Source organism: Anomaloglossus baeobatrachus, chromosome 5 (genome assembly GCF_048569485.1).
Source record: "Anomaloglossus baeobatrachus isolate aAnoBae1 chromosome 5, aAnoBae1.hap1, whole genome shotgun sequence".
NCBI lineage: Eukaryota > Metazoa > Chordata > Amphibia > Anura > Aromobatidae > Anomaloglossus > Anomaloglossus baeobatrachus.
Genome location: NC_134357.1, coordinates 56,143,795 through 56,171,510, shown reverse-complemented (window position 1 = coordinate 56,171,510; position 27,716 = coordinate 56,143,795). Strand labels below are relative to the sequence as shown.

General features: G+C 41.4%; 1 protein-coding gene across 1 annotated transcript in view; it reads right to left on the bottom strand.

Annotated features, from left to right (window-relative positions):
* Nucleotides 1-27,716, bottom strand: part of LOC142312621 (alpha-2-macroglobulin-like protein 1) — a 177,227-nt gene that overhangs the window by 6,876 nt on the left and 142,635 nt on the right. The window contains exons 28-36 of the mRNA XM_075351616.1: nucleotides 26,341-26,409; nucleotides 25,776-25,938; nucleotides 22,689-22,840; nucleotides 17,983-18,198; nucleotides 17,729-17,856; nucleotides 12,159-12,249; nucleotides 9,410-9,478; nucleotides 7,881-7,983; nucleotides 606-647 (exon numbers count right to left, since the gene is read on the bottom strand). Coding sequence (XP_075207731.1) covers nucleotides 606-647; nucleotides 7,881-7,983; nucleotides 9,410-9,478; nucleotides 12,159-12,249; nucleotides 17,729-17,856; nucleotides 17,983-18,198; nucleotides 22,689-22,840; nucleotides 25,776-25,938; nucleotides 26,341-26,409 — 1,033 coding nt within the window. The remainder of the gene's footprint in view (nucleotides 1-605; nucleotides 648-7,880; nucleotides 7,984-9,409; nucleotides 9,479-12,158; nucleotides 12,250-17,728; nucleotides 17,857-17,982; nucleotides 18,199-22,688; nucleotides 22,841-25,775; nucleotides 25,939-26,340; nucleotides 26,410-27,716) is intronic.

The following is a 27,716-nucleotide window of genomic DNA, read 5'->3' as shown; positions in this document are numbered from 1 at the left end:
AAGTGCGAGTGTGCACAATTTTGTGGCTGTAGCTGCGACGGTGCGGATGCCGATCCCGGACATACACACACACATACACACACACACACACATACACACACACACATTCAGCTTTATATAGTAGATTATATATATATATATATATATATATATATAAAAATACACATATATTCAATGGTGTGAAAAGTGTTTGCCCCCTTTGTGGTTTCTTACTCTTTTGCATGTTTGTGACACTTAAATGTTTTAGATGGCTAAACAAGTTTGCGGTAAATATTACACAAAGATAACACAAGTATGCACAAAATGCAGTTTATAATTGAAGGTATTTGTTAAGGGAAAATAAGCCAGAGCTGTACATACAATTAAGAACAGTGCAGTTGTGCTACAGCTTTTGTGGCCAAAGTCGCAATGTGCCCTCCCCAAGTCCCACACTACATATAGCGTATGGTCATGTAGGTCTTTGAAATGAAAATTCATCTTCGTATTTAATTCTTCTACATGTTACTGCATTCCTGAGTAATATCCATTTTAATTCACTATAAAAGTCAACCAACCAATCACGGTTAGTAAACTAATTGACAAAATATTCAGGGATGGTTCCTTACCTGAATTCCATGGGGCACTGTACTCGACTACCGTATGTTCATCTGCAATAGAAATATATATTGGTCATAATTTAGGAGCAGAAAGACTGACACATTTGAGTCAAAATATCTAGCACCACCAAAAAAATTAGCTATTGGCATCAGGGTAGAACATTGGTGAAGATCACTGCATTAGGAACCACTTTGATTTTTGGATTGAAGAATGTAATTAACTTAATTACAATCTTATATTGGTTCTTCACTTCTTAGAAAGATTCCTTGTCAATAAGTTGATCAAAATGTGTGTCACTAGTGAAGTCCCTCAGCCATCAATTGTATTGTGAGAGAACACTTGGCAGGTAGTGCTAAGATTACCTGCAGCGCCAAGAAGCATTACACAATACATACTCAAAACAATAATGTGTCGGTGTAATACAGGACAGGAAAGGATCTCCAGGGCAGGAGACACTCTTTGACCAACAGATGAGCATCTTAAACAAGGGACCTCCCTCTATCGATTTTAAATTCCTTAAATGGGAATGCTCAAACTTGAAAGTTATTTGAGTTCCACAGTATAGGGAATTACGTGCCGATTGTTGGGGCTCAAAATGCCATAGCCCCTAGAAAACCAAGAACATGGTCTCTGAAAAGCTCCATGTGAATGGAGCAGAGCTCAATCATTTGCTCGGCGGCTCATTTCACTCTTAATGAGATTGCCGAGCACTGCGCATGGCTGCCCTTCTGTACTGGAATAAATGGAGCTTTAGGGCGCATGCTTGACCTCTGCTCTGATGAGCTCCAGTTCTCTTGATCGCTGGGTCTCGTGATTGCAACGGTCAGACCCCCAGCTATAGGAAAATACTTTATCTTATGGATAGAGAATAACTGAGCATACCCCCCTTTAATACAGTGTATTATAATTGTTTTTGTACACTTGAAATCTCTTCATGTAACAAAATGATAAGTCAACATCTGGATGTCGATACATTAACACCTTGCTAATGTAAGACGTAATTGTAGCTTATATATCTGGCCCCATGCTAACCAGTGACAAGAGCATTTAAATGGCACCATTGCCAAAGGAAGATCGCTCTCCTCACTTTGCGACTGCGCAGTGTGATAGGTTACCCTACTTAATACTCACACGAATGCCATTTTAAATGTCCTGTGAAACCTAACCTGCGCTTGGGCTTCATAAAATCTAAGTTTATCATGCCATATAATAGTAATGCACTGAATAGAGCAAGGGATAATGAAGTCACCACAATACTTAAAAAAAAAAAAATACAGCAAAAAGTAATCAAAATGTTGTATGTAATTAAAAATGGTATCAAAATACTAACCTGGAAAATTTTTTTGAAAAGTTATTTTTACTGTACAATGAACACCATAAAACAAACCAAATATGTGTATTTTAATATGGTTTTATTGTCAAGTGAGGAAAAACAAAATGATTTTAACTTTTTTTTTGTAATTTTTTAATATTTTTAAAAACGCAAACCCATATCAAAGAGAGGGAGGGAGATCTAGGATGTATATATATGTCCTAGGTCGTTAAGGGGTTAAAGAAACACTCCCATCAAAGTTTCTATCCTCTTAATAATATATTGCTCACAGCAAGTTGGGCTGCAGTGTGTACATCGCCCAGGCCAAAAGCTAATGCTCTACCAGGATACAGCTAAACCCCCACTAATGTGGAAGCGTCACAGGTGCAGGAGAAGCAGATCACACACACACCTCCATGGAATGGAGGGGAGGCGAATGCTAGATGATAAAACTGCACACTGGTGACTTGCATAGAGCGCTGTTCACATGCAGATGGCACAGTCACAAACCCGCAGCCTATTAGGTGACGCCCTTCTATTAGATCAGGCGGGCTGCCAAGCCGTACCCCACTGTGTATCATGCACGGACAGACACTCTACAATGCAAGGCCCAACAGAAAGGGGCCTGGCTGTATCCTGTACAAACAAAAAAATATGAGGTTTTTGTTGGTATTTATGGCCATAAAACGTAAGCCTACACCCTCGTCACGGGACCTCATGTCTGTAGGTCCCTACACTAAATATAAAAATAGCAACAAAAAGAGGACAATGTCCTCCAAAAATCAAGTATTACTCACAGCAAGTTGGGCTGCAGTGTGTACATCGCCCAGGCCAAAAGCTAATGCTCTACCAGGATACAGCTAAACCCCAACTAAAGTGGAAGCATCACAGGTGCAGATGAAGCAGATCACACACACACCTCCATGGAATGGAGGGGAGGCGAATGCTAGATGATAAAACTGCACACTGGTGACTTGCATAGAGCGCTGTTCACATGCAGATGGCACAGTCACAAACCCAACTTGCTGTGAGTAATACTTGATTTTTGGAGGACATTGTCCTCTTTTTGTTGCTATTTTTATATTTAGTGTAGGGACCTACAGACATGAGGTCCCGTGACGAGGGTGTAGGCTTACGTTTTATGGCCATAAATACCAACAAAAACCTCATATTTTTTTGTTTGTACAGGATACAGCCAGGCCCCTTTCTGTTGGGCCTTGCATTATAGAGTGTCTGTCCGTGCATGATACACAGTGGGGTACGGCTTGGCAGCCCGCCTGATCTAATAGAAGGGCGTCACCTAATAGGCTGCGGGTTTGTGACTGTGCCATCTGCATGTGAACAGCGCTCTATGCAAGCCACTTGTGTGCAGTTTTATCATCTAGCATTCGCCTCCCCTCCATTCCATGGAGGTGTGTGTGTGATCTGCTTCATCTGCACCTGTGATGCTTCCACATTAGTGGGGGTTTAGCTGTATCCTGGTAGAGCATTAGCTTTTGGCCTGGGCGATGTACACACTGCAGCCCAACTTGCTGTGAGTAATACTTGATTTTTGGAGGACATTGTCCTCTTTTTGTTGCTATTTTTATATTTAGTGTAGGGACCTACAGACATGAGGTCCCGTGACGAGGGTGTAGGCTTACGGTTTATGGCCATAAATACCAACAAAAACCTCATATTTTTTTGTTTGTACAGGATACAGCCAGGCCCCTTTCTGTTGGGCCTTGCATTGTAGAGTGTCTGTCCGTGCATGATACACAGTGGGGTACGGCTTGGCAGCCCGCCTGATCTAATAGAAGGGCGTCACCTAATAGGCTGCGGGTTTGTGACTGTGCCATCTGCATGTGAACAGCGCTCTATGCAAGCCACTTGTGTGCAGTTTTATCATCTAGCATTCGCCTCCCCTCCATTCCATGGAGGTGTGTGTGTGATCTGCTTCATCTGCACCTGTGATGCTTCCACATTAGTGGGGGTTTAGCTGTATCCTGGTAGAGCATTAGCTTTTGGCCTGGGCGATGTACACACTGCAGCCCAACTTGCTGTGAGTAATACTTGATTTTTGGAGGACATTGTCCTCTTTTTGTTGCTATTTTTATATTTAGTGTAGGGACCTACAGACATGAGGTCCCGTGACGAGGGTGTAGGCTTACGTTTTATGGCCATAAATACCAACAAAAACCTCATATTTTTTTGTTTGTACAGGATACAGCCAGGCCCCTTTCTGTTGGGCCTTGCATTGTAGAGTGTCTGTCCGTGCATGATACACAGTGGGGTACGGCTTGGCAGCCCGCCTGATCTAATAGAAGGGCGTCACCTAATAGGCTGCGGGTTTGTGACTGTGCCATCTGCATGTGAACAGCGCTCTATGCAAGTCACCAGTGTGCAGTTTTATCATCTAGCATTCGCCTCCCCTCCATTCCATGGAGGTGTGTGTGTGATCTGCTTCATCTGCACCTGTGATGCTTCCACATTAGTGGAGGTTTAGCTGTATCCTGGTAGAGCATTAGCTTTTGGCCTGGGCGATGTACACACTGCAGCCCAACTTGCTGTGAGTAATACTTGATTTTTGGAGGACATTGTCCTCTTTTTGTTGCTATTTTTATATTTAGTGTAGGGACCTACAGACATGAGGTCCCGTGACGAGGGTGTAGGCTTACGTTTTATGGCCATAAATACCAACAAAAACCTCATATTTTTTTGTTTGTACAGGATACAGCCAGGCCCCTTTCTGTTGGGCCTTGCATTGTAGAGTGTCTGTCCGTGCATGATACACAGTGGGGTACGGCTTGGCAGCCCGCCTGATCTAATAGAAGGGCGTCACCTAATAGGCTGCGGGTTTGTGACTGTGCCATCTGCATGTGAACAGCGCTCTATGCAAGTCACCAGTGTGCAGTTTTATCATCTAGCATTCGCCTCCCCTCCATTCCATGGAGGTGTGTGTGTGATCTGCTTCATCTGCACCTGTGATGCTTCCACATTAGTGGGGGTTTAGCTGTATCCTGGTAGAGCATTAGCTTTTGGCCTGGGCGATGTACACACTGCAGCCCAACTTGCTGTGAGTAATACCTCTTAATATATTGCAATCATTATATTATATAGGACTGTGTGCTTAAAATTGCTAATTTTGCCCTTCTACCCAGTTAATTCTTCTCTTTTCAATTCGATCTATGACATCACGTGATTAAAAACAGACTACCTGAATCCTTCTAAGCTCTATGTAGAGACAGAAAGTTTATTTTCTCTGCAGGAGTCATCATTACAACTTAGATCTTATTTCCTTCCTTATATACCTTCTATAAAATGGTATCCTCCATATTCTTTAACAAAATGGTGCCCGTTGTACACATGTATGTTGAAATTCATATAGGTCTCTAGCCATATATTTTGTATATATATTTTTCTTTATCCTGTGTTTATTCATGAGTAATATATATTTCTATGTATATTACACTTTTCTTTATATTGGCACTCATCACTGTATTTTATCCCTAGTTTATTTTTTTCTTGTACCTTATTTTCTTCCCTTGTTTATCTTTTACAATATGGCATCTCCAATGGCCATCAACAAAATGGAACCTTCTATGCAGATATGTGTTGAGACACTGCTCCTTATGATGATAACAGTGTTCATATTGGGCACTTGTGGGGGATATGACTCCACAGGAACTATTCCCTCCTGCATCACCATTTTTTATTCTATTACAATTTTGTTTAATTATACTTCATATTCACTGTTTACAGTATTGGAGATATTTTTTTAAATTTATACACTTAAAAAATTTTTTTTTATTTACATTTGGAGATTTGTGACTCTGTAATTTGTAGCAACTGTCATAATTTATCTCAGTATAGTAAAAATCTGTCTTCACTGAATACAGATCTTACCATGAATTTAGAATTTTGAGAATGAATGATCAGTCCTAGTAGAGAAGCAAGCAGATTTCTTTGATGAGATTTATTACAAAGTTTTTTATTTTCATGTGTACAATTTATTTATGAAATAAAAATTAAAAAGTTGGTATTTGCCAAGCATCGTACAGAATGCTTTTTATGTTACATAGCAGTATTATTTTGACAACTGTATGGAAGTATTATGAAGCCTACATGTTGTATTGTGCTTGTTGAATGTGCATGATACATGATGTTAATAATTATTATATAGTATTCCGCTGTAGCAAGTGCCAAGCTAATCAATAAATAACGCTTCTTTGTCACAGTTTGGGATGACTACTTTATTTGCATAGAGGCTGTTATTCTGTGTATATTTCTTTGTTATGAATTTATGATGGATTGTTCCAATTCTACCCAGGTTCACCATTATTTAATTGATACAAATTATTCATGATGTCAGACTAATGGGAAAGTTTATTGTTTTTAATGTTGGGACATAGATCAGTTATGACTAAAGGCGGCGTCACACGCTACGATATATCGGGCGATATGTCGTCGGGGTCACTGATTCTGTGACGCACATCCGGCATCGTTCGAGATATCGTAGCGTGTGACAGCGAGTGTGAACGAGCAAAAATACTCACCTTATCGTTGATCATTGACACGTTGTTCATTTTCATAATGTTGGTCACATTCCTGGATGCAGGTTGTTCGTCGTTCCCGAGGCAGCACACATCGCTCCGTGTGACACCCCGGGAGCGACGAACACAGCTTACCTGCGTCCCGCCGGCAATGCGGAAGGAAGGAGGTGGGCGGGATGTTACGTCCCGCTCATCTCCGCCCCTCCACTTCTATTGGGTGGCCGCTGTGTGACGTCGCTGTGACACCGAACGTCCCTCCCCCTTCAGGAAGAGGATGTTTGCCGCCCACAGAGAGGTCGTTCGGGAGGTAAGTGCGTGTGATGGGGGTAAATGACTTTGTGCGCCACAGGCAACAAATTGCCCGTGACGCACAAACGTCGCGGGCGGGTGCGATCGCTTATGCAATCGCACGATATATCGTACCGTGTGATGCCGCCTTAAGACCTCATGGTCGAAACCGCTCAACAGGATTTGTTCCCCTACTGACGGTTTATTTTATGGCTTGATATTCAATAAAAAATAACATTTTTTTTTTATTCCATGGAACCACTAAAAAATAGTTTATTTTTCAATATGCTTGTCCTCTTGTGACAAACGGTCTTTGGGGTGGTTCATATATGCGGGTGCGGCAACATGAACATCTTAGTGAGTTTTTCCTTTTTTTTTCTTTTTCGGATTGTGTAAAAAATACTGCAAAGTAAGAATTTCTTTAAAAATAGAAATGTTAATAGTCTATTTTTTTTAGTTCACAAACTTCAAAATAAATTAACAAAAGATAAATCTAAATCAAATGAACATTTGTTTTGACGCAATCATTTTTTTAGGTACACTTACAGTGTTTGAAAGAAGCCGACAAAGACATTGTTCCAACCATCTTGGAAAACTAACCACAGATCTTCTGTGAATATAGGTTTGCTCAAATCTCAGAGGGGTCTTATTGTCTTATTGGCTCCAATTATTCTGCAGCCGGTAATCTCCAAACATACAGCCAACACAATGAAGAATGTTGGCTGTCCAGCTGCAGAATTAATCATCAACGTAAAGAAAAAGAAGGGAACCTGGAAGTGATTATATGCACCTCACAGAACGCTGATCTCAACATCACCAAGATTGGGATTGTATGAAGGATTTGCACAAGCCGTCCTCTACAGAGGATCTGTGGTTAGTTCCCCAAGATGTTTGGAACAATCTCCCGGTTGAGTTCCTTCAAAAACTGTATACAAGTACCAAGAAGAACTGATACTCTCTTGAAGGCAAAGGACGGTAACACCAAAAATCAATTTGATTTAGATTCCTCTTTTGTTTATGAACTTTGATAGTTGATAAAAATAAACTCTTAACACTTCTATTTTTTAAAACATTCTTTCTTTGTAGACCTTTTCCCATTCCTGCCTAAAACTTGGGCACAATACTGTAAATAAGTTAAATTCTTCACATACCTGGATCATAGTAATCCAACACGGCAGCAGTGGTCGGCTGCAGATTATCCACGTCAGCTTCTTGTTCCACAGAGAAGTCTAAGCTTACAGTTTCATGGCTGAGCTGCAAGAGGATCAAACATAAAAAATATAATATCTGTGTATATACGTAAGAGGCTGGTGTGTCTACTGATAGGTTAATTGGCTAATTGGATTTGATCTTTTTATGGTGCTATAGAATATGTTGGCAGCAGAAAAGCAAGAATGAGATATCCGTTCAAATATAGCGTCAAACTAGGTATTGTGTTTGAAAATACCACAAAATATTATAGACCGAAAACAAATTCCAAAAACTTAAAATAAACAGTTTACGCTTTACTCGCACCTTCTTTTCTATTTCTCAAGAAGGATGTGACATAGTTTCTACATAATTAAGAGATACATGAATAACAGAAAATTTAGAGATTGTTGAAATTTTATTCATGGGAAAAATTTCTTCCATGGATCTTTTTATTGACTTCCATTGTCCTAAACAGAATCTGTCAGCAGGTTCTTTGCTATTTAATCTGAAAGCAGCATGATTTAGGGGCAGATATCCTGATTCCAGCGATGTGTCACTTATTAGGCTGTGTGGTGCTTTTTCAATAAAATCACTGTTTTATCAACAGGAGATTATCAATACAGGACTAGGTGTCTTGTGGCTCCTCGTCCAACTTTGTGCCACCCACTGTTCTGTCACTATACAGTGTACACATACAGCTGCCAATCAAAGGTGTGGGCGGGGTTATACAGGGCTCAACGTCCATCAGTTTTCTGTCACTATACAGTATACACATACAGCTGCCAATCAGTGGTTTGGGTGAAGTTATACAAGGCTCAGCGCCCACCCATCGTTTTTCTGTCAATATACAGTGTGCACATACAGGTGCCAATTAGATGTGTGGGCGGGGTTATACAGGGCTCAGCATTCAGAGTACTGCTAGACCTGCAGCAGAAAAACTGTGAATCTATCAATAAACTAAGTGATACATCACTGGAATCAGGGTCTCTGCTGCTACATTATGCTGCTGTCAGATTACATAGTAAAAAACTGCTGACAGATTCCCTTTCAACAAGGGAGAGTGTTGTGGGCTGTGCAGAGGTCATTCTGCAGAGGAGGGAGAAGGTGGGCTGTGAACATCACCTTTTGACAGTGTTGAATAAGCCTCCAGCTTTCTAGCACAAGTGTTACCTTTCACATTACTGCATGTTATAGTAATGAGATGATTGCTAGGGAGTGATCTCTACAAAATAGAAAGTGTCAGCCTATTGCGAGGCTCAGTGGTCATTGTAAAAACTGGAACATTTCTGGATTTTAAGATTTATTATAAGAAATGTATTATCTTTCTGTATATTCCTTATAAAACAAATACTTTATATATATATATATATATATATATATATATATATATATATATATATATATATATATATATATATATATAATGGGCCTCAATAATTAAAACCAACCCGATGACGTCCAATCTTTTATAAGATATTTTCTGTCTCACCGGTTTTAGGTACATGGTAATATTTTGCGCTGATATTTCGGTTCTTTCCACCAGAGGATGTTTCTTCAGCTAAACAAGATAAGAGAACATGTAACTGTCAGTTCTATAATGATATAGCGTAGGAATGATGGTGACCAGAGAAGAGCTCATCCATGGAATTATAAATTCATCAGCTTTACCAAATATTTCTAAAAAGTTTGATTTGTAATGAATAAATTTGCTGTGAATTGTAGATATAATAATTACGGTAAAATCTATGTATATTTTTTTGACATGTCCTACAACTATCCTACCTCTTTCACAGCCTTGGTAATATCAATACATCCTCCACAAATATGGCTATGGGTAAATGTATGGTAAAAACTATTCTTCACTGTGAAACACAATCTGGGGAATTTCTGCAGACAATCCATTAAACGCTGGGTCTTTTCTAGAAAACTCAGGAGCCCAGCTTTCCTCCTGTCTATGGGAGGATTGGGAAAATTATCTGTTGGATGACATCTATCTAAATTATTTGAGGGCCTTTGACTAACAATGTGTAGAAGAGTTTAAATAAATGTAACTGTGTTGCCCATTCCAATCAGTCTGTCCACTTATTTTTGGCCATACCTTCCCCTCCCTTTCCATGCTTATTTGCCCTCACAGTTGCACTCTCCTGCCCCTTCCCCCACTACCCTCTTCTATCCTCCTATTTGCCCTCACAGCTGCACCCTCCTGCCCCTTCCCCCACTACCCTCTTCTTTCCTCCTCTTTGCTCTCACAGCTGCACCCTCCTGCCCCTTCCCCACTACCCTCTTCTATCCTCTTATTTGCCCTCACAGCTGCACCCTCCTGCCCCTTCCCCCACTACCCTCTTCTTTCCTTCTATTTGCTCTCACAGCTGCACCCTCCTGCCCCTTCCCCCACTACACTCTTCTATCCTCCTATTTGCCCTCACAGCTGCACCCTCCTGCCCCTTCCCCCACTACACTCTTCTATCCTCCTATTTGCCCTCACAGCTGCATCCTCCTGCCCCCTCCCCCACTACCCTCTTATTTCCTCCTATTTGCTCTCACAGCTGCACCCTCCTGCCCCTTCCCCCACTACCCTCTTGTATCCTACTATTTGCTCTCACAGCTGCACCCTCCTGCCCCTTCCCCCACTACCCTCTTCTTTCCTCCTATTTGCCCTCACAGCTGCACCCTCCTGCCCCTTCCCCTACTACCCTCTTCTTTCCTCTTATTTGCCCTCACAGCTGCACCCTCCTGCCCCTTCCCCCACTACCCTCTTCTTTCCTCCTATTTGCCCTCACAGCTGCACTCTCCTTCCTCCCTCCCTCACTGCCCTGTAGCTGATGATGCCTCACCGCTGTCCTATGATGGTGGCCCGGCCTCCTCATCTTCATGGAGTTTGCTGTCAGACATCCAACTTTCTTATTTCTTTGTGTATAAAGTGTGTACAAAAATGCAGACATATACAGTATATAAAGATAAATATAGTATACGTCTGCATTTGTATGAATAAATGACTACATATTACATTTTTAGTTATACAATTTAGTCATTAAAAAGAATAATTAATACTAAAAGCAAAAGAAAAACCCCTTATAAAAATGACAAATCTCGTGCACCATTAAAAAAAAAACAAACTGCAATTTTTATATGCAAAATGACTAAAACTATGTTATTTATAGCAAAAATATAATGTACAGAAAAAATGGATGGGGCCATATATCAGGACGGGAATATATATGCAAGGATGGGGGGCAAAGATACAAGCATGGGATGGGAAAGCTTGGTGCTGAGGGAATAAAGGCTGCTTTACACGTGTCGATTAATCGTGCGTTCGCATGTGTGATCGCACACGCCCCCATCATTTGTGCGGCACAGGCAATTTCTTGCCCGTGTCGCACAAAGTCGTAACCCCCCCCGTCACACGTACTTACCTTACAAATGACCTCGCAGTGGGCGACGAACATCCACTTCCTGAAGGGGGAGGGACGTTCGTCGTCACTGCGACATCCCACAGCAGCTGGACAATAGAAGCAGAGGGGCGGAGATGAGCGGGACGTAAACATCCCGCCCACCTCCTTCCTTCCGCATTGCCGGCGGGACGCAGGTAAGCTGTGTTCATCGTTCCCGGGGTGTCACACGGAGCGATATGTGCTGCCTCGGGAACAATGAACAACCGGACGTTCGATATTTTGAAAATGAGCGACGTGTCAATGATGAACGAGAAGGTGAGTATTTCTGCTCGTTCACCGTCGCACGTAGCTGTCACACGCTACAATATCACTAACGATGCCGGATGTGCGTCACTTATGACGTGACCCCGCCGACATCTCGTTAGATATATCGTAGCGTGTAAAGCCCGCTTAAGGCTCTTTCCCCACAAAACCCAGCTTCCCCATGCTCTGCTATACATTTTTTCCCTCAGCACCCAGCTTTTCCATGCTCTGATATCAAGGGCAAGCTGGGTGCTGAGGGAAAGATATATAGCACAGCATGGGAAAGCTGGGTGCTGATGGAAAGATGTATAGTAGAGCATGGAAAAGCTGGGTGCTGAGGGAAAGATGAATATCAGAGCATGGGAAAGCAGGGTGCTGAGGGAAAGATCCATGGTAAAGCAGGGTGCTGAGGGAAAGATCCTGTATCCCGAGGAGGGCAGATGTGAGAGGGGGCGGGGGGCCCAGGTCCAAATTTTGCACCGGGACCTATTGAACCTTAGTTACGCCACTGCAAACAACAGATGCTCAGAACAGGGTACTCACCTTATTCACACTTTCTTTATCAGGAACATAGCCAGATACCATGTCCAGTATAATCAGTGCCATGTTGGTGTTTTCTCGTTGTCCTAAATACCTAAAGAAATTAGAAACAAACACTGGTAATATATCACAGACAATGAGAATAAAACCAAGAAAAGTCAAGAGCCTCTAGGCAAAGGGGTCACTTAGTTTTACGTTGCCCTGATAAGAATTATGAGTGGACAATCCCTTTGAAAAGAAATCTGATCTGATGATGAGTGGGGAAGGCCAAATAACCAAAGGGGAATATTACTGTAGTATTACAGAGAGGAGTCATTCACATAGTCTCGTATAAAAGCATGGATCAGCCGAGTTCACTAGGGCAGGAGCTACTTTTACCTACAGTTAGGTCCAGAAATATTTGGACAGTGACACAGTTTTCGCGAGTTGGGCTCTGCATGCCACCACATTGGATTTGAAATGAAACCTCTACAACAGAATTCAAGTGCAGATTGTAACGTTTAATTTGAAGGTTTGAACAAAAATATCTGATAGAAATTGTAGGAATTGTACACATTTCTTTACAAACACTCCACATTTTAGGAGGTCAAAAGTAATTGGACAAATAAACCAAACCCAAACAAAATATTTTTATTTTCAATATTTTGTTGCGAATCCTTTGGAGGCAATCACTGCCTTAAGTCTGGAACCCATGGACATCACCAAACGCTGGGTTTCCTCCTTCTTAATGCTTTGCCAGGCCTTTACAGCCGCAGCCTTCAGGTCTTGCTTGTTTGTGGGTCTTTCCGTCTTAAGTCTGGATTTGAGCAAGTGAAATGCATGCTCAATTGGGTTAAGATCTGGTGATTGACTTGGCCATTGCAGAATGTTCCACTTTTTTGCACTCATGAACTCCTGGGTAGCTTTGGCTGTATGCTTGGGGTCACTGTCCATCTGTACTATGAAGCGCCGTCCGATCAACTTTGCGGCATTTGGCTGAATCTGGGCTGAAAGTATATCCCGGTACACTTCAGAATTCATCCGGCTACTCTTGTCTGCTGTTATGTCATCAATAAACACAAGTGACCCAGTGCCATTGAAAGCCATGCATGCCCATGCCATCACGTTGCCTCCACCATGTTTTAAAGAGGATGTGGTGTGCCTTGGATCATGTGCCGTTCCCTTTCTTCTCCAAACGTTTTTCTTCCCATCCTTCTGGTACAGGTTGATCTTTGTCTCATCTGTCCATAGAATACTTTTCCAGAACTGAGCTGGCTTCATGAGGTGTTTTTCAGCAAATTTAACTCTGGCCTGTCTATTTTTGGAATTGATGAATGGTTTGCATCTAGATGTGAACCCTTTGTATTTACTTTCATGGAGTCTTCTCTTTACTGTTGACTTAGAGACAGATACACCTACTTCACTGAGAGTGTTCTGGACTTCAGTTGATGTTGTGAACGGGTTCTTCTTCACCAAAGAAAGTATGCGGCGATCAACCACCACTGTTGTCATCCGTGGACGCCCAGGCCTTTTTGAGTTCCCAAGCTCACCAGTCAATTCGTTTTTTCTCAGAATGTACCCGACTGTTGATTTTGCTACTCCAAGCATGTCTGCTATCTCTCTGATGGATTTTTTCTTTTTTTTCAGCCTCAGGATGTTCTGCTTCACCTCAATTGAGAGTTCCTTAGACCGCATGTTGTCTGGTCACAGCAACAGCTTCCAAATGCAAAACCACACACCTGTAATCAACCCCAGACCTTTTAACTACTTCATTGATTACAGGTTAACGAGGGAGATGCCTTCAGAGTTAATTGCAGCCCTTAGAGTCCCTTGTCCAATTACTTTTGGTCCCTTGAAAAAGAGGAGGCTATGCATTACAGAGCTATGATTCCTAAACCCTTTCTCCGATTTGGATGTGAAAACTCTCATATTGCAGCTGGGAGTGTGCACTTTCAGCCCATATTATATATATAATTGTATTTCTGAACATGTTTTTGTAAACAGCTAAAATAACAAAACTTGTGTCACTGTCCAAATATTTCTGGCCCTGACTGTATTCTGGGCCCTAGAGGGGACCTCTGGTATAATGTTGTCCATTTTGAAGACACAAACCCTTGAAAGGAGTATTGCCATACTGTAATGTTCTGGAATTTTGCTAGATGTGCTATAACCAGGGACATAACTATAGAAGGTGCAGGGGTTGCGCCCTCCTCCCTGCGTGTAAGACATTCTGCTAAACTGCACCATTATATCTATACAGAACAGCAATCTGATTTTTATCTATAGACATCACCATCTTAAAGGCATATTCCTACAGAAGAATCTATTGTGTCTGATGAAGACCCAAATATTGGGGTCGAAACATTACATTTTTTGGATTGCCTGTATAATAAAGTCCTTATATTAATTTTTGATGGGCCAAGTTTTTTTTGTATGTAATGATGGGTTTGAACCATTCTTGAGCATACATAATTCCAAGTGTGCCATAAACCTTATTCTACATGCAGGGGTTGCAGTTGCACCTAGACCATAAGGCCTAAAGGGGTCCAAAAGGTCTCTTTGGCCCACATGAGTTCCCAAGTATTATTATAGATCCATAAAAGTTGTGATCCTTGTTGAAAATTTTACATTTGGGCTCACGAGTTTCAAGTTACATCACTGGCCAAAACAAGATGATCAGTAAAGGTCTGCTCTCTGGAACTTGTGTTGATTTTGAGAAGGAAGTGAAGTGGTTCAACTGAAGTAAAGGGTCCTATCCCAATACCTCCAAATAAAAATGTAGTATAGTTCTCCTGATCAGCTATGTCACTTACCTCATATGCAGGGCATTGCAGCAGCTTTGGTATCCATGATTATGACCACTCATATGGTGACAGTTACTTGCTAGTGGTTGTAACCATGGATGCCTGTAATGCCCTGCACATGATTTAAGCAACATAGAAATGTAGTATAATTCTCCTATTAGCTATATGTTGCTTACCTCATGTGCAGGGCATTATATGTATCCATGATTACGACCACAAGCAATTAATTGCCAGCATATGAGTGGCCATAACCATGGATACCTAAGCTACTTCAATGCCCTGCACATGAGGTAAGTAACATGGCAAATCAGGAGAACTATACTACGTTTCTATTGGAGGTATTTGCTAATATTACTATTATTACACCTACTACATATTATGATAGGATCTTGGAGATGGGAAAACCCCTTTAAGTTGCGCTACATTTACTTATTTAGAGTTGCAGGGCCCTTCGTGTAGAGAATAATAATAATAATCTTTATTTCTATTGCGCCAACATATTCCGAAGCGCTTTACAATTCAGGAGGATCATATACAAAAAAGTAACAGTTATAGAAAATACAATATTTAGAAGGGAAAAAAAAAGACAACTCTGCTCGTGAGAGCTTACAATCTACAATGAGATATTGGGGGGGGAGGGGCAAGGCACAAGTGCTTATGTAAAATGACAATCCAGCAATCTCAAGGAAATGGGGGATAGATAATGGCTTCCTGGACCAATTGGCCTGAAGCTTGAGCTGCATTTGGGTGGCATGGAGTTTGATGTGGAGTTATGTTGTGAGAAGTTGTAGAGGGACTATGTGAATCGAATCTGATTAGCGAGTGTGATAGGCCGCCCTAAAAAGATGCGTCTTTAGGGTGCGTCTGAAGCAGAGTAAGTTATGATTCTTCCTAACTTCTTGGGGTAGAACGTTCCAGAGGATTGGTGCAGCTCGGAAGAAGTCTTGGATCTGGGAGTGGGAGGTTCGAATTAGTGTGGATATTAGTCGAAAGTCGTTTGCAGAGCGTAGAGAACGAGTGGGGTGATAGACAGAGAGGAAGGTGGAGATGTAGGGGGGTGCCGCACTGTGGAGAGCTTTGTGGGCGAGAACAAGCAGTTTGAATTAGATCCTGTGATATATGGGCAGCCAGTGCAATGACTGGCACAGAGCAGAGGCATCCGAGTATCGGTTAGCCAGATAGGTGACCCTGGCTGCTGCATTAAGGATGGATTGTAGAGGGGAGAGTCTAGTTAGGGGGAAACCAATTAATAGAGAGTTACAGTAGTCAAGGCGGGAGTGGATCAGGGCCACGGTGAGGGTTTTTGTCGTTTCCATTGTGAGAAAGGGGCGGATTCTAAAGATGTTCTTGAGTTGCAAGTGGCAGGTGCAGGCAAGAGATTGTATATAGGAGGTCAAGGAGAGATCGGTGTCAAGTATAACACCCAGACAGCGGGCCTGCTGCCTTGGACTTATCGTTGTGCCACACACTGAGAGGCAGGAAGATGGAGGGAAAAGAAGGAGTTCAGTTTTGGAAAGGTTAAGTTTCAGATAGAGAGCAGACATGACATTGCAAACTGCAGTCAGGCAGTCACTTGTGTTATGTAGTACAGCGGGGGTGAGCTCAGGGGATGAGGTGTATAGCTGTGTGTCATCAGCATAAAGATGGTACTGAAAGCCAAATCTGCTAATGGTCATTAAAATTGGGGCAGTGTAGAGGGAGAAAAGAAGAGGGCCAAGGACTGAACTTTGAGGGACCCCAACAGTGAGAGGAGGAGGAGAAGATGTGGAGCCAGCAAATGATACACTGAATGAACGGCCAGAAAGATAGGAAGAGAACCAGGAAAGAACAGTGTCCTTTAGGCCGATAGAATGGAGCATAGAGAGAAGGAGATGGTGGTCAACAGTGTCGAAGGCGGCAGAGAAGTCAGGAAGGATAGGCAGAGAGTGATCACCGTTACGTTTTTCTGTCAATAGGTCATTGGTCACTTTGACTAGGGCAGTTTCTGTTGAGTGTAAAGAGTGTAAAGTGTAAATAATGTGGGTCACTGCAGTCAGACACTCACTGATCAGAAACTAATGATCTATCTTAATGATATGCCATTATTACTCAAATGGTGGACAAACCCCTTTAAATAATGACTTAAGGGGGCTTTACATGCTGCGACATCATCAACGATATATCGTCGGGGTCATGGTGTTTGTGATGCACATCCGGCGTCGTTAGCATCATCGCAGTGTGTGACAGTTAGGAACGACGATCAACGATCGCAAAAATGGCAAAAATCGTTGATCGTTGACACGTCGCTCCTAATCATAATGTTGTTGGTGTTTCATTCCACAGGTTGTTCGCTGTTCCTGCGGCACCACACATCGCTGTGTGTGACACCGCAGGAATGACGAACATCATCCTACCTGCGTCCACCGGAAAGGAGGAAGGAAGGAGGTGGGCGACATGTTCCGGCCGCTCATCTCTTCCCCTCCTCTTCTATTGGGCGGCCGCTTAGTGACTCCGCTGTGACGCCGAACGACCCTCCCCATTGAAGGAGGGATTGTTCGGCAGCCACAGCGACGTTGCTGAACAGGTATGTGCATGTGATGCTGCCGCAGCGATATTGTTCGCTACGGCAGCGATCACCAAATGTCGCACGAACGACGGGGGCGGGTGCTATCGCTAGCGATGTTGCAGCGTGTAAAGCACCCTTTAGACTTTACTACAAATGTATGTATTCTTTTATCTTGTATAGATACAAGCCATTGCACAATACCACTGTGTGTACTGACCCCTAATTCCTGGCATCTTTCAACTTACCTAACATTCACATGGATTTTAAACTCTTTCTTAGATGCATGATTCCAGTCACACGGCTCAGTGGTCACATTGAAGGAAAAGTATTCTTTTTCATGTTTCTCAGGCAGAACATTGTAATGTACATGTAACTGTGAAACAATGGTTAAAATATCAAGAATTAAACATTTTTGGTGGAAACCGTCATCAGTTTGGAGAAATATAATTTCATATTTTGGAATTTTAATTTTGAAGGAATATTACTTAGTTATTCCTACCTGTATATAGAGGAAGCCCTCGCCTGTAGCGCTGACACTGTATTCTCCAGGGATATCTGGAAGGTCAACCATTTGTACAAAAAGACTGTTGCTTTTGTCTACATGGACGATCTTCTCGAAGCCGGACTTTAGCTGAATCGTCACTGTTGAATCCCCTGTTTTGCGATAGATGGCTTTGGCATATTTAGCCACAGCTTGGAGAGCTATGGATGTGACCTACAGAACCAAGGGCAAAATAAAGAAAGACATTGGTTGAAAACAATCTTTGAGGCATAAATATTACAGGAACCTAATGTGCATAAACGGGTTAGTCGAAGCTATTCTGAACCAGTTGAATGAAGTGAGATAGGCCAATGGGACTCTATGCCTCGATGATCCCTTGGGGAAATGAAGAAATGGCCATGTTGGATTTCAACATCCATATGTTATGGTTAATATTTTATATTAGGTTAGATTATCATTTAAGCAATTTATATATAAATATATCTTTGATAATTTTGTACTTTTATATTAGCTTCATAAGTGTTATTCATAAAAGCAATAACAAAGGGTGTACTCTTTGTTATAAAGATGCTTTTAGTCTCAAAGGTCTTTGTTAATGAATGTCCAGAAAACTGGACAGAACTAGACTTAGGAATGCAGCCGATCCATCATTTACGATCTTGTTTTTGTCAACCTATATACCCATTTAAGGTAATCTTTTAGGTCATGCCCCTTTCTTTGTGACAGTAATAAAACTAGTGTCTTGGGCATCTGAGATTTCAGACAAAGCCTGGTACACGGACATTAACTGTGTGTTCGTGTGTTTGTCTCCGATGCATCGCTATTAATTGGACCAACACTGGCAGATCTGGAGATCACTTTGTATCTCACCCTAAATTAGCTCTCCCAAGAAAGTGGTTTCCACGACAGAACATGGTGCTGAAACCCGGGATGGTTAACTGGACCTCTCTGTGACCCGACTATAAAGACCTTCCCAGGAACCACTGAACAAAATCCGCGGTGAGTAACCCATTGTGTTACAAATGTTTCAGTGCTTTCTGGAGGTCCGAGACGGGTACGTAGTGGTCCAACAAGACCATTCTTATCAAACCTCTGCCAGTGTTTGGATTTTGTGTGTATGATTGAAATAATAGAGATATGCCATCTGTGATCTGTTATATGTATCAATGTGTTTTTAAATGTGCGAATGATTGTTGAAGGAAATTGAATGAAGAGTATATCATCTCAGCAGTTGAAAGATTATATGTTGTCCTGTGTTTTCTATATGACTGTTATCTCTGGAATTATATTTTAAGCTATGAGGATCCTTTAATGTGGGACTGATTGATCTTTGAGTGACGGATGTATTGTAAAAATCTGACAAACCATTGTGCTGGTGTTTATGTTCTCTTCAATTTGCATTTAAGATGGGAATTGGCTTAATAGGAGGTGTAGTTTGTAATCATCCAGTTTATCCAGACAAAGAAACATATAGCCATTAGCCAGAGAGGGAAAACTTATTGAAGATTTTATTTTTGGAGCTGCGCCCTCTACAGGACAAGAAAGGGAACTTGTTTGAGTAGTTGAAATCTGATATGCTCTGGTCTGGATACACTGTCTCTTTACAAACTACACCTCCTATTAAGCCAATTCCCATCTTAAATGCAAATTGAAGAGAACATAAACACCAGCACAATGGTTTGTCAGATTTTTACAATACATCCGTCACTCAAAGATCAATCAGTCCCACATTAAAGGATCCTCATAGCTTAAAATATAATTCCAGAGATAACAGTCATATAGAAAACACACGACAACATATCAGGCTCTGCATGGGTAAGTTGTGTAGACAAGCCTATAGACAAATATATTAATAAACTCAATTTGTTATTTCATTTAATACATTTTTAGAAAAGATGTCCAAGGGAGGCCAAAAAAGATTAGTTTAAAAATGCAGTAAAGATCTATTCTACGTAAAGCTCACTCAAAAGACAAGGGAGCACTTACTATTCATTTCCCAGAGGTGACAAGGCTTCTTTACTGAAATAGTCACCTTGGGAACTGATTTTTAGTAAAATTGTTGACTTAGATGACAAAATTATATGAACACACTTATATAAATGCATAGAGTCACGGTAATCCAGTCTGATCATCACTTTGGGTCTCTAAAGTTTGTTTTCACTTAAAAGGGTTATCTCAATATGTAGTAGGTGTAATAAGAAGAATATTAGCAAATACCTCTAATTAGAAATGTAGTATAATTCTCCTGATATAGTCATGTTTCATATTTCATGTGCAGGGCATTGCAGGTTAGGTATCCATTTGATACATGATTAATGTAGTCTACTTCTCCTGATATCACCATGTTAGCTCATGTGCAGGGCATTGCAGCTTAGGTAGCCATGGTTACATCGACAAATAGTGACAATTAGTTTCTCATGGTTGTAACCATGGATACCTATCCTGCAATGCCCCGCACATGAGGTAAGAGACATGGCTATATCAGGAGAACTATACAACATTTCTAATTGGAAGTATTTGCCAATATTAATATTATGTCTACTACATATTGGGATAGGATCTTGGAGATAAGAATACCTTTTTAAGATTAATATTAGCTTTTGTCTTATGCTATGTTTCCTTTCCCCTTGATTAGCTGGAAAGAAACGTTTTAAGATTTCTCCATTCCCACCTTTATATTTTTAAGACTGTCTCCCATCCCCTGGCTGAACCTAGATAACCAACATTGTAACCATGAGTGTATACTCAGAGTAGCATATAGCATACAATGATCCTTCGGATGCAATATGCTAATGACACTCGGCTCAAACTTTGCTAGGAGCATGAGCCGAGTGTCATTCTCCTCTACTGTGAGCATGAGCCGAATGTCATTCTACTCTACTGCGAGCACGAGCTGAGTGTCATTCTACTCTACTGTGAGCATGAGCCGAATGTCATTCTACTCTACTGCGAGCATGAGCTGAGTGTCATTCTACTCTACTGTGACCGTGAGCTGAGTGTCATTCTACTCTACTGCGAGCACGAGCTGAGTGTCATTCTACTCTACTGTGAGCATGAGCCGAGTGTCATTCTACTCTACTGTGAGCATGAGCCGAGTGTCATTCTCCTCTACTGCGAGCACGAGCTGAGTGTCATTCTACTCTACTGTGAGCATGAGCCGAGTGTCATTCTCCTCTACTGCGAGCACGAGCTGAGTGTCATTCTACTCTACTGCGAGCATGAGCCAAATGTCAGTCTACTCTACTGCGAGCATGAGCTGAGTGTCATTCTACTCTACTGCGACCGTGAGCCGAGTGTTATTCTACTCTACTGCAACCGTGAGCCGAGTGTCATTCTACCCCACTGCAAGCGTTAGCCAAGTGTCACTCTACTCTACTGCAAGCGTGAGACAAGTATCATTCTACTCTACTGTGAGAGTGAGCCGAGTGTCATTCTGCTCTACTGAGAGCGTAAGACGAGTGCCATTCTACTCTACTGCAAGCGTGAGATGGGTGTCATTCTACTCTACTGCAAGCATGAGACGAGTGTCATTCTACTCTACTGTGAGCATGAGCCGAATGTTATTCTACTCTACTGCGAACATGAGCTGAGTGTCATTCTACTCTACTGTGAGCATGAGCCGAATGTCATTCTACTCTACTGTGAGCGTGAGCCGAGTGTCATTGTACTCTACTGCAAGCGTGAGACAAGTGTCATTCTACTCTACTGTGAGAGTGAGCCGAGTGTCATTCTGCTCTACTGAGAGCGTAAGACGAGTGCCATTCTACTCTACTGCAAGCGTGAGATGGGTGTCATTCTACTCTACTGCAAGCATGAGACGAGTGTCATTCTACTCTACTGTGAGCATGAGCCGAATGTCATTCTACTCTACTGCGAACATGAGCTGAGTGTCATTCTACTCTACTGTGAGCATGAGCCGAATGTCATTCTACTCTACTGTGAGCGTGAGCCGAGTGTCATTGTACTCTACTGCAAGTGTGAGCCGAGTGTCATTCTACTCTACTGTGAGCATGAGCCAAATGTCATTCTAGTCTACTGCGAGCATGACCTGAGTGTCATTCTACTCTACTGCGAGCGTGAGCCGAGTGTCATTCTACTTTACTGTGATCGTGGTCTTAGTGTTCTTCTACTCTACTGCGAGCGTGGTCCATGAGTCATTCTATTTTACTGCAAGCGTGAGCCGAGTGTCATTCTACTCTACTGCAAGCATGAGACAATTGTCATTCTACTTTACTGTGAGCGTGGTCCGAGTATCATTCTACTCCCCTGCGAGTGTGAGCCAAGAGCCATTCTGCTCTACTGCGAGCATGGTCCAAGAGTCATTGTACTCTACTGTGAATGTGGTCAGAGTGTCATTCTACTCTACTCTGAGTGTGAGACCAATGTCATTCTACTCTACTGCGAGTGTGATCCAAAAGTTATTGTACTCTATTGTGAACGTGGTCTGAGTGTCATTCTACTTTACTGCGAGCGTGGTCCGAGAGTCATTCTACTCTGCTGCAAGCGTGAGACGGGTGTCATTCTACACTACTGCAAACATGAGCCGAGTGTCATTCTACTCTACTGCGAGCATGAGACAATTGTCATTCTACTCTACTATGAGCATGAGACGAGTGTCATTCTACTTTACTGTGAGCGTGGTCCGAGTGTCATTCTACTCCACTGCGAGCGTGAGCCAAGATAGTTTTAGTAAAAGTGGTAACCTGAGAAGAACCGAAGCCGCCCCATGGATTTTGGCGTTTCACCAGCCACCGGATGATATCCCCACTATCTTCCAGATTCTTTATGGTTGTTATCTTATCAGAAAGCAAGGCCAGTATAATATATGAGGCCGTTTCAACTTCTTCATATCCACCTATTTACCAGAATTTATAGAACAGTTAGAAATATTATATTAGTTACAAAAAAAATCAATAATTTACCTTACTTTTATTTTAGCAGCCATATGTCATCCTACACAGTCTGTATGAGTTACCCTAAAAAAGTGTTTGGATGATATAGGTATGTGTTAGTTTGAGGCAGTGTGCACTTCAACAGAAAACGTTACTTATTTCTTTTACACTTTTCATTTTATTTTAGTTTTCATTTTTTATTTTTTTTATTGTATTTATATATCAGCTTAAATTTTTCAGTATGAGGCCACATTCTGTGTGTTTACCACTTTCTCTAAGTATAGATCACTGGTAACTGGGTTCTTATGGCATTCTAATTCTGTAGCGAGCACCACGTGCAGGAATGGGCACGGCCGTCATGGACAGCACATAGTTTAATAGGTTTCCAAAATAGGGATCATGACATTAGCCCATTAATTGATAAGGGGTGTACAAAAGCCACTCTGCCTTAGAGAGCAAGGATAAAAATCAAAACATTTGTCTATGACAAATGGTCTTGATATCCTCAAGCTGCACAAGTCTTCTCTATACATCTAATCCTCTAAGAGGGCCAGTCTGCTTAGTTGGCATACAATGGGGCAGGTCAAAGTGCAAGTAAAGTTATAGTTTTGATGATGGCCAATAGAGATGAGTGAATTGATTTGATGTGAATTTAATTTGTGTCAAATTTTATGAATTTCACAGGTCTTGGCGAAGTCAAGCAATTTGCGATTGAATGTGCGAATCTCAAAATAAATGCCAGCCGTGATACTACACATTGCAGATGACAGTATCAGCCACAGAAGACTGACATGATGTCAGGCGCTGCCGTGCAGGCTTCCTAGTAATGCATTGCAGCTATCACATAGTATAACACAAATTGGATGGACTATCATAGCTGTATAAAAGCCAAAGCAGGGAATGAAGCAGCCAATTAGAGCTATTTAGGATAGTGAGAGGGTGTAAAAGCTCAGCAATTGGGATAGGGAGAGAGAGATCTAAAACATTAGATAAATACTCCAAACAGAATTGTGTTGTACAACTGCAGCACTGAAGAACCTGAGTGTAGTTGTCTGAGAATAAGAAATGTAATTAATATGTGGAGAGAAAGATAGACATTGTCAGTGATTGATCAGTGATATGGTGTAGCTGCCAGTTTTCCTACTGCAGTTTAATTACAATTATCCATTTTTCTCTTCTTCATTTTTAATGCGCTAGAATGCAGCAGCAAGTCACAAAAATAAAAATCTCAATTCATTCTCAGTCAGTGATTATGTGCTTGATTAGTTTTGCATTTATTTTGCAATATTTTATGAAGGGTAGATAATTGATTTTAAACTACAAATGAAAAATTCACAAAATCCAGAAATTTAACTGCAGCTGTCTACCTAACAACGTGTGTGTCCCCAAAGAAAAACATTTGTACATTTGTTTTACTAGTCATATTTTGCAACCACAGTAATACAGCACTGTGTTGCAGGTGCCCTTTTATTTGATATGTACAAACCTAACATTTCTTATTTCAACATTTTTGGGAAAGGGATTGAGTTTTGATAGTTAATTCTACATGTCTGGGTTTGCACAACTGATTTACTACTCTAAATTGACTGTCCGGATCATACTGTGCTCTGTGTATCCCAGAAGTGACTTTTTTGATCAAAGGCACCACCAGAACGAGGCTCCAAAAGTTTATATTTTAAAAAAGACGTCCGCTCCACAGATAGCACTCAGGATGATCCAGAGAGTCTGAACTGCAGTCATGTGACTCAGATGAGGAGAGGAACAGCGCTGGATAGCAGAGAAAATGGTGATAGGTGAGTATATTAACACATTGACACTAAAGTACAAACATATATGAACAAGTTTAGGGGAAAAAAAAGTTATTGGTTGTGTTTTTTTAATAAAACAGTGGTATCTCGATTTTCGTTGACATCGGTTATCGTTGGTTTCATTTCATTGATTTTTTTGCACTAAAAATTTGCTTTAGTTTTCATTTGTTTTTGTCAGCATGCCCACGTGACTATGCTGCTAATTTTGCGACAACAAAAGGGGGCTTTACACGCTGCGATATCGTTAATGAATTATGTCGGGGTCACGGTGTTTGTGATGCACATCCGGCGTTATTAACGATATCGCAGCATGTGACACTTATGAGCCACCTTAAACGATCGCAAAAGCGGTCAAAATAGTTTGCCGCAGAGAGGTCGTCCTGAAACAAAAAAAACGTTTTCAGGATGTTAGCGATGTTGTTCCTCGTTCCTGCGGCACCACACATCGCTGTGTGTGACACCGCAGGAGCGACGAACATCTCCTTACCTGTGTCCACCGTCAATGAGGAAGGAAGGAGGTGGGCGGGATGTTACGTCCCGCTCATCTCCGCCCCTCCGCTTCTATTGGACACCTGCCGTGTGACATCGCAGGAGGCGGTTTGCCGGCCAGAGCGACGTCGCAGGGCAGGTAAGTCTGTGTGACAGGGGTAAGTGAGGTTGTGCGCCATGGGCAGCGATTTGGCTGTGTCGCACATCCGCCTGGGGCGGGTACGATCGCTTGCGATTTTGCTAGCAAGATCGCAGCGTGTAAAGCTGCATTCTCCAGCTGTGTGGCATTATGTGAGTGTCAGCCCCGCTCATCAGTTTCAAAATGTATGTAACAAATGTAAAATAAAAATGTATTTATTCTTTATATTAGTATTTTGAATTCATTTTATATTAATTTCTTGTTTTTAGTATTAAACACTATCTTTATTCTCTATAAAATGTGTTTTATATATGTCTTTTAGAGTGTTTAAAACAAATTAATTGGATTTGCATTGATTTCTATTTAAATAATTGCTTCGGTTTTCATTGATTGTATTCAGCCGGATTATCAACGAAAACCGAGGTATCACTGTATATTTGTACATAAATTACTTTTTCGCACCTTTCTCTACAATGCGCTGTTTCACTTTCTCCAGTGTCTGATCTCTCAGCTCGCTGTCTCCTGATAAGGTGAAGACATACGCCAGAAGAGCCTGGGCGTACAGCGATGTAACAGTGGGCAGTGACTTCTTAAGACAACTCAGGGCATTTTCCACAATATTTCCCTAAACATAAAACAATAAAGCACAACTTTCATAAACATACTACCGCAGTTATATAGCATAAAGAACTGGCACTGTCGCGCACTTCTGACAGAGGGGAGAAAACCAAGCATGCACATCTCCATTAATTTCTACAGGACCTTTATAAATTTCTGAGCAATTTTCATAACTCTTATAGAAATTAATAGAGACCCGTGTATGATCGGCCACCTCTCCTGTGTCAGCGGCGTGCAACGAGTCCCCATTCTGGAGATGGAAGATCTGGCGCCTGCGGATAAGCCAAATAAATACACAGTGGGAATAACTGTTTAAGAGGGTTTTTTTAAGGTATAAGAAATTTGAAAATCCTTAAAAGTTCAATACATTTTATATAACAGTTTTGCACACGAGCATAAAATGACTCACATTATAAATGAAGCGATGTTCAAGGAGTGCAGCAGTGACGTATGCCGTGCACGTGACCTCGCCATCCTCCTAAAGTTACAAAAAGTTGAGAGAATTTAGTTTCATCATTAAAGTGTAAATATTTAGGATTTGTCCGGATTATATAGTTAAGGGGATATTCTATGGAGACCAAGCATTTTCTTTATTGAAGCAACCTATGGAGATAATAAAGTTTCCCATCTCAACTACAAGACTATGTTCACATGAGACGTTTTTGCAGTGTTCTTTTCAGCAGCCAGAACCTATTCTCTGGCAGTAAAAATGCTGTTTTTTCAGAATTTTCAGTGTTTTATTGGGCATCTTTTCCAGTGTTTTGTGGTGCAGATTACTTGGGTCACTTGTCTACAGTAAATGTTTAAAAAAGTTAGCGTTATTCAGCAACAATATTTCAAAAATGCAAAACCTTTTTTTTTTAACTAAAAATGCTGCAGAAACACAACTAAATATTTTTGCAGCATTTTTGCATTCTCATTACCTTCTATGAGTGAAAAAAGTGCTGCAAAAATGATGAAAGAATTGATATGGTGCAGATTTAAGAAAACGCTACAGTCGAGTGAAAAAAAACAAAACTCAAGCATGTGCAAGATATTTTTGAAATCTTATAGCTTCCCGCAGACTCCTTGACAATTATTTAACAAAAAAAAGTGTGAAAAAACTGAAAATATGTCTTATATTCTAAGTTCTTTAAAGTAGCCACTTTTTGCTTTGATTACTGCTTTGCACACTCTTGGCATTCTCTTGATGAGCTTCAACAGTTAGTCATGGGAAATGGTTTTCACTTCACAGGTGTGCCCTGTCAGGTTTAATAAGTGGGATTTCTTGCCTCATAAATGGGGTTGGGACCATCAGTTGTGTTGTGCAGAAGTCTGGTGGATACACAGCTGATAGTCCTACTGAATAGACTGTTGGAATTTGTATTATGGCAAGAAAAAAGCAGCTAAGTAAAGAAAAACGAGTGGCCATCATTACTTTAAGTAATGAAGGTCGGTCAATCCGAAAAATTGGGAAAACTTTCAAAGTATCCCCAAGTGCAGTGGCAAAAACCATCAAACACTACAAAGAAACTGGCTCACATGAGGACCGCCCCAGGAAAGGAAGACCAAGATTCACCTCTGCTGTGGAGGATAAGTTTATCCGAGTCACCAGTCTCAGAAATCGCAGGTTAACAGCAGCTCAGATTAGAGACCAGGTCAATGCCACACAGAGTTCTAGCAGCAGACACATCTCTAGAACAACTGTTAAGAGGAGACTTTGTGCAGCAGGCCTTCATGTTAAAATAGCTGCTAGGAAACCACTGCTAGGGACAGACAACAAGCAGAAGAGACTTGTTTGGGCTA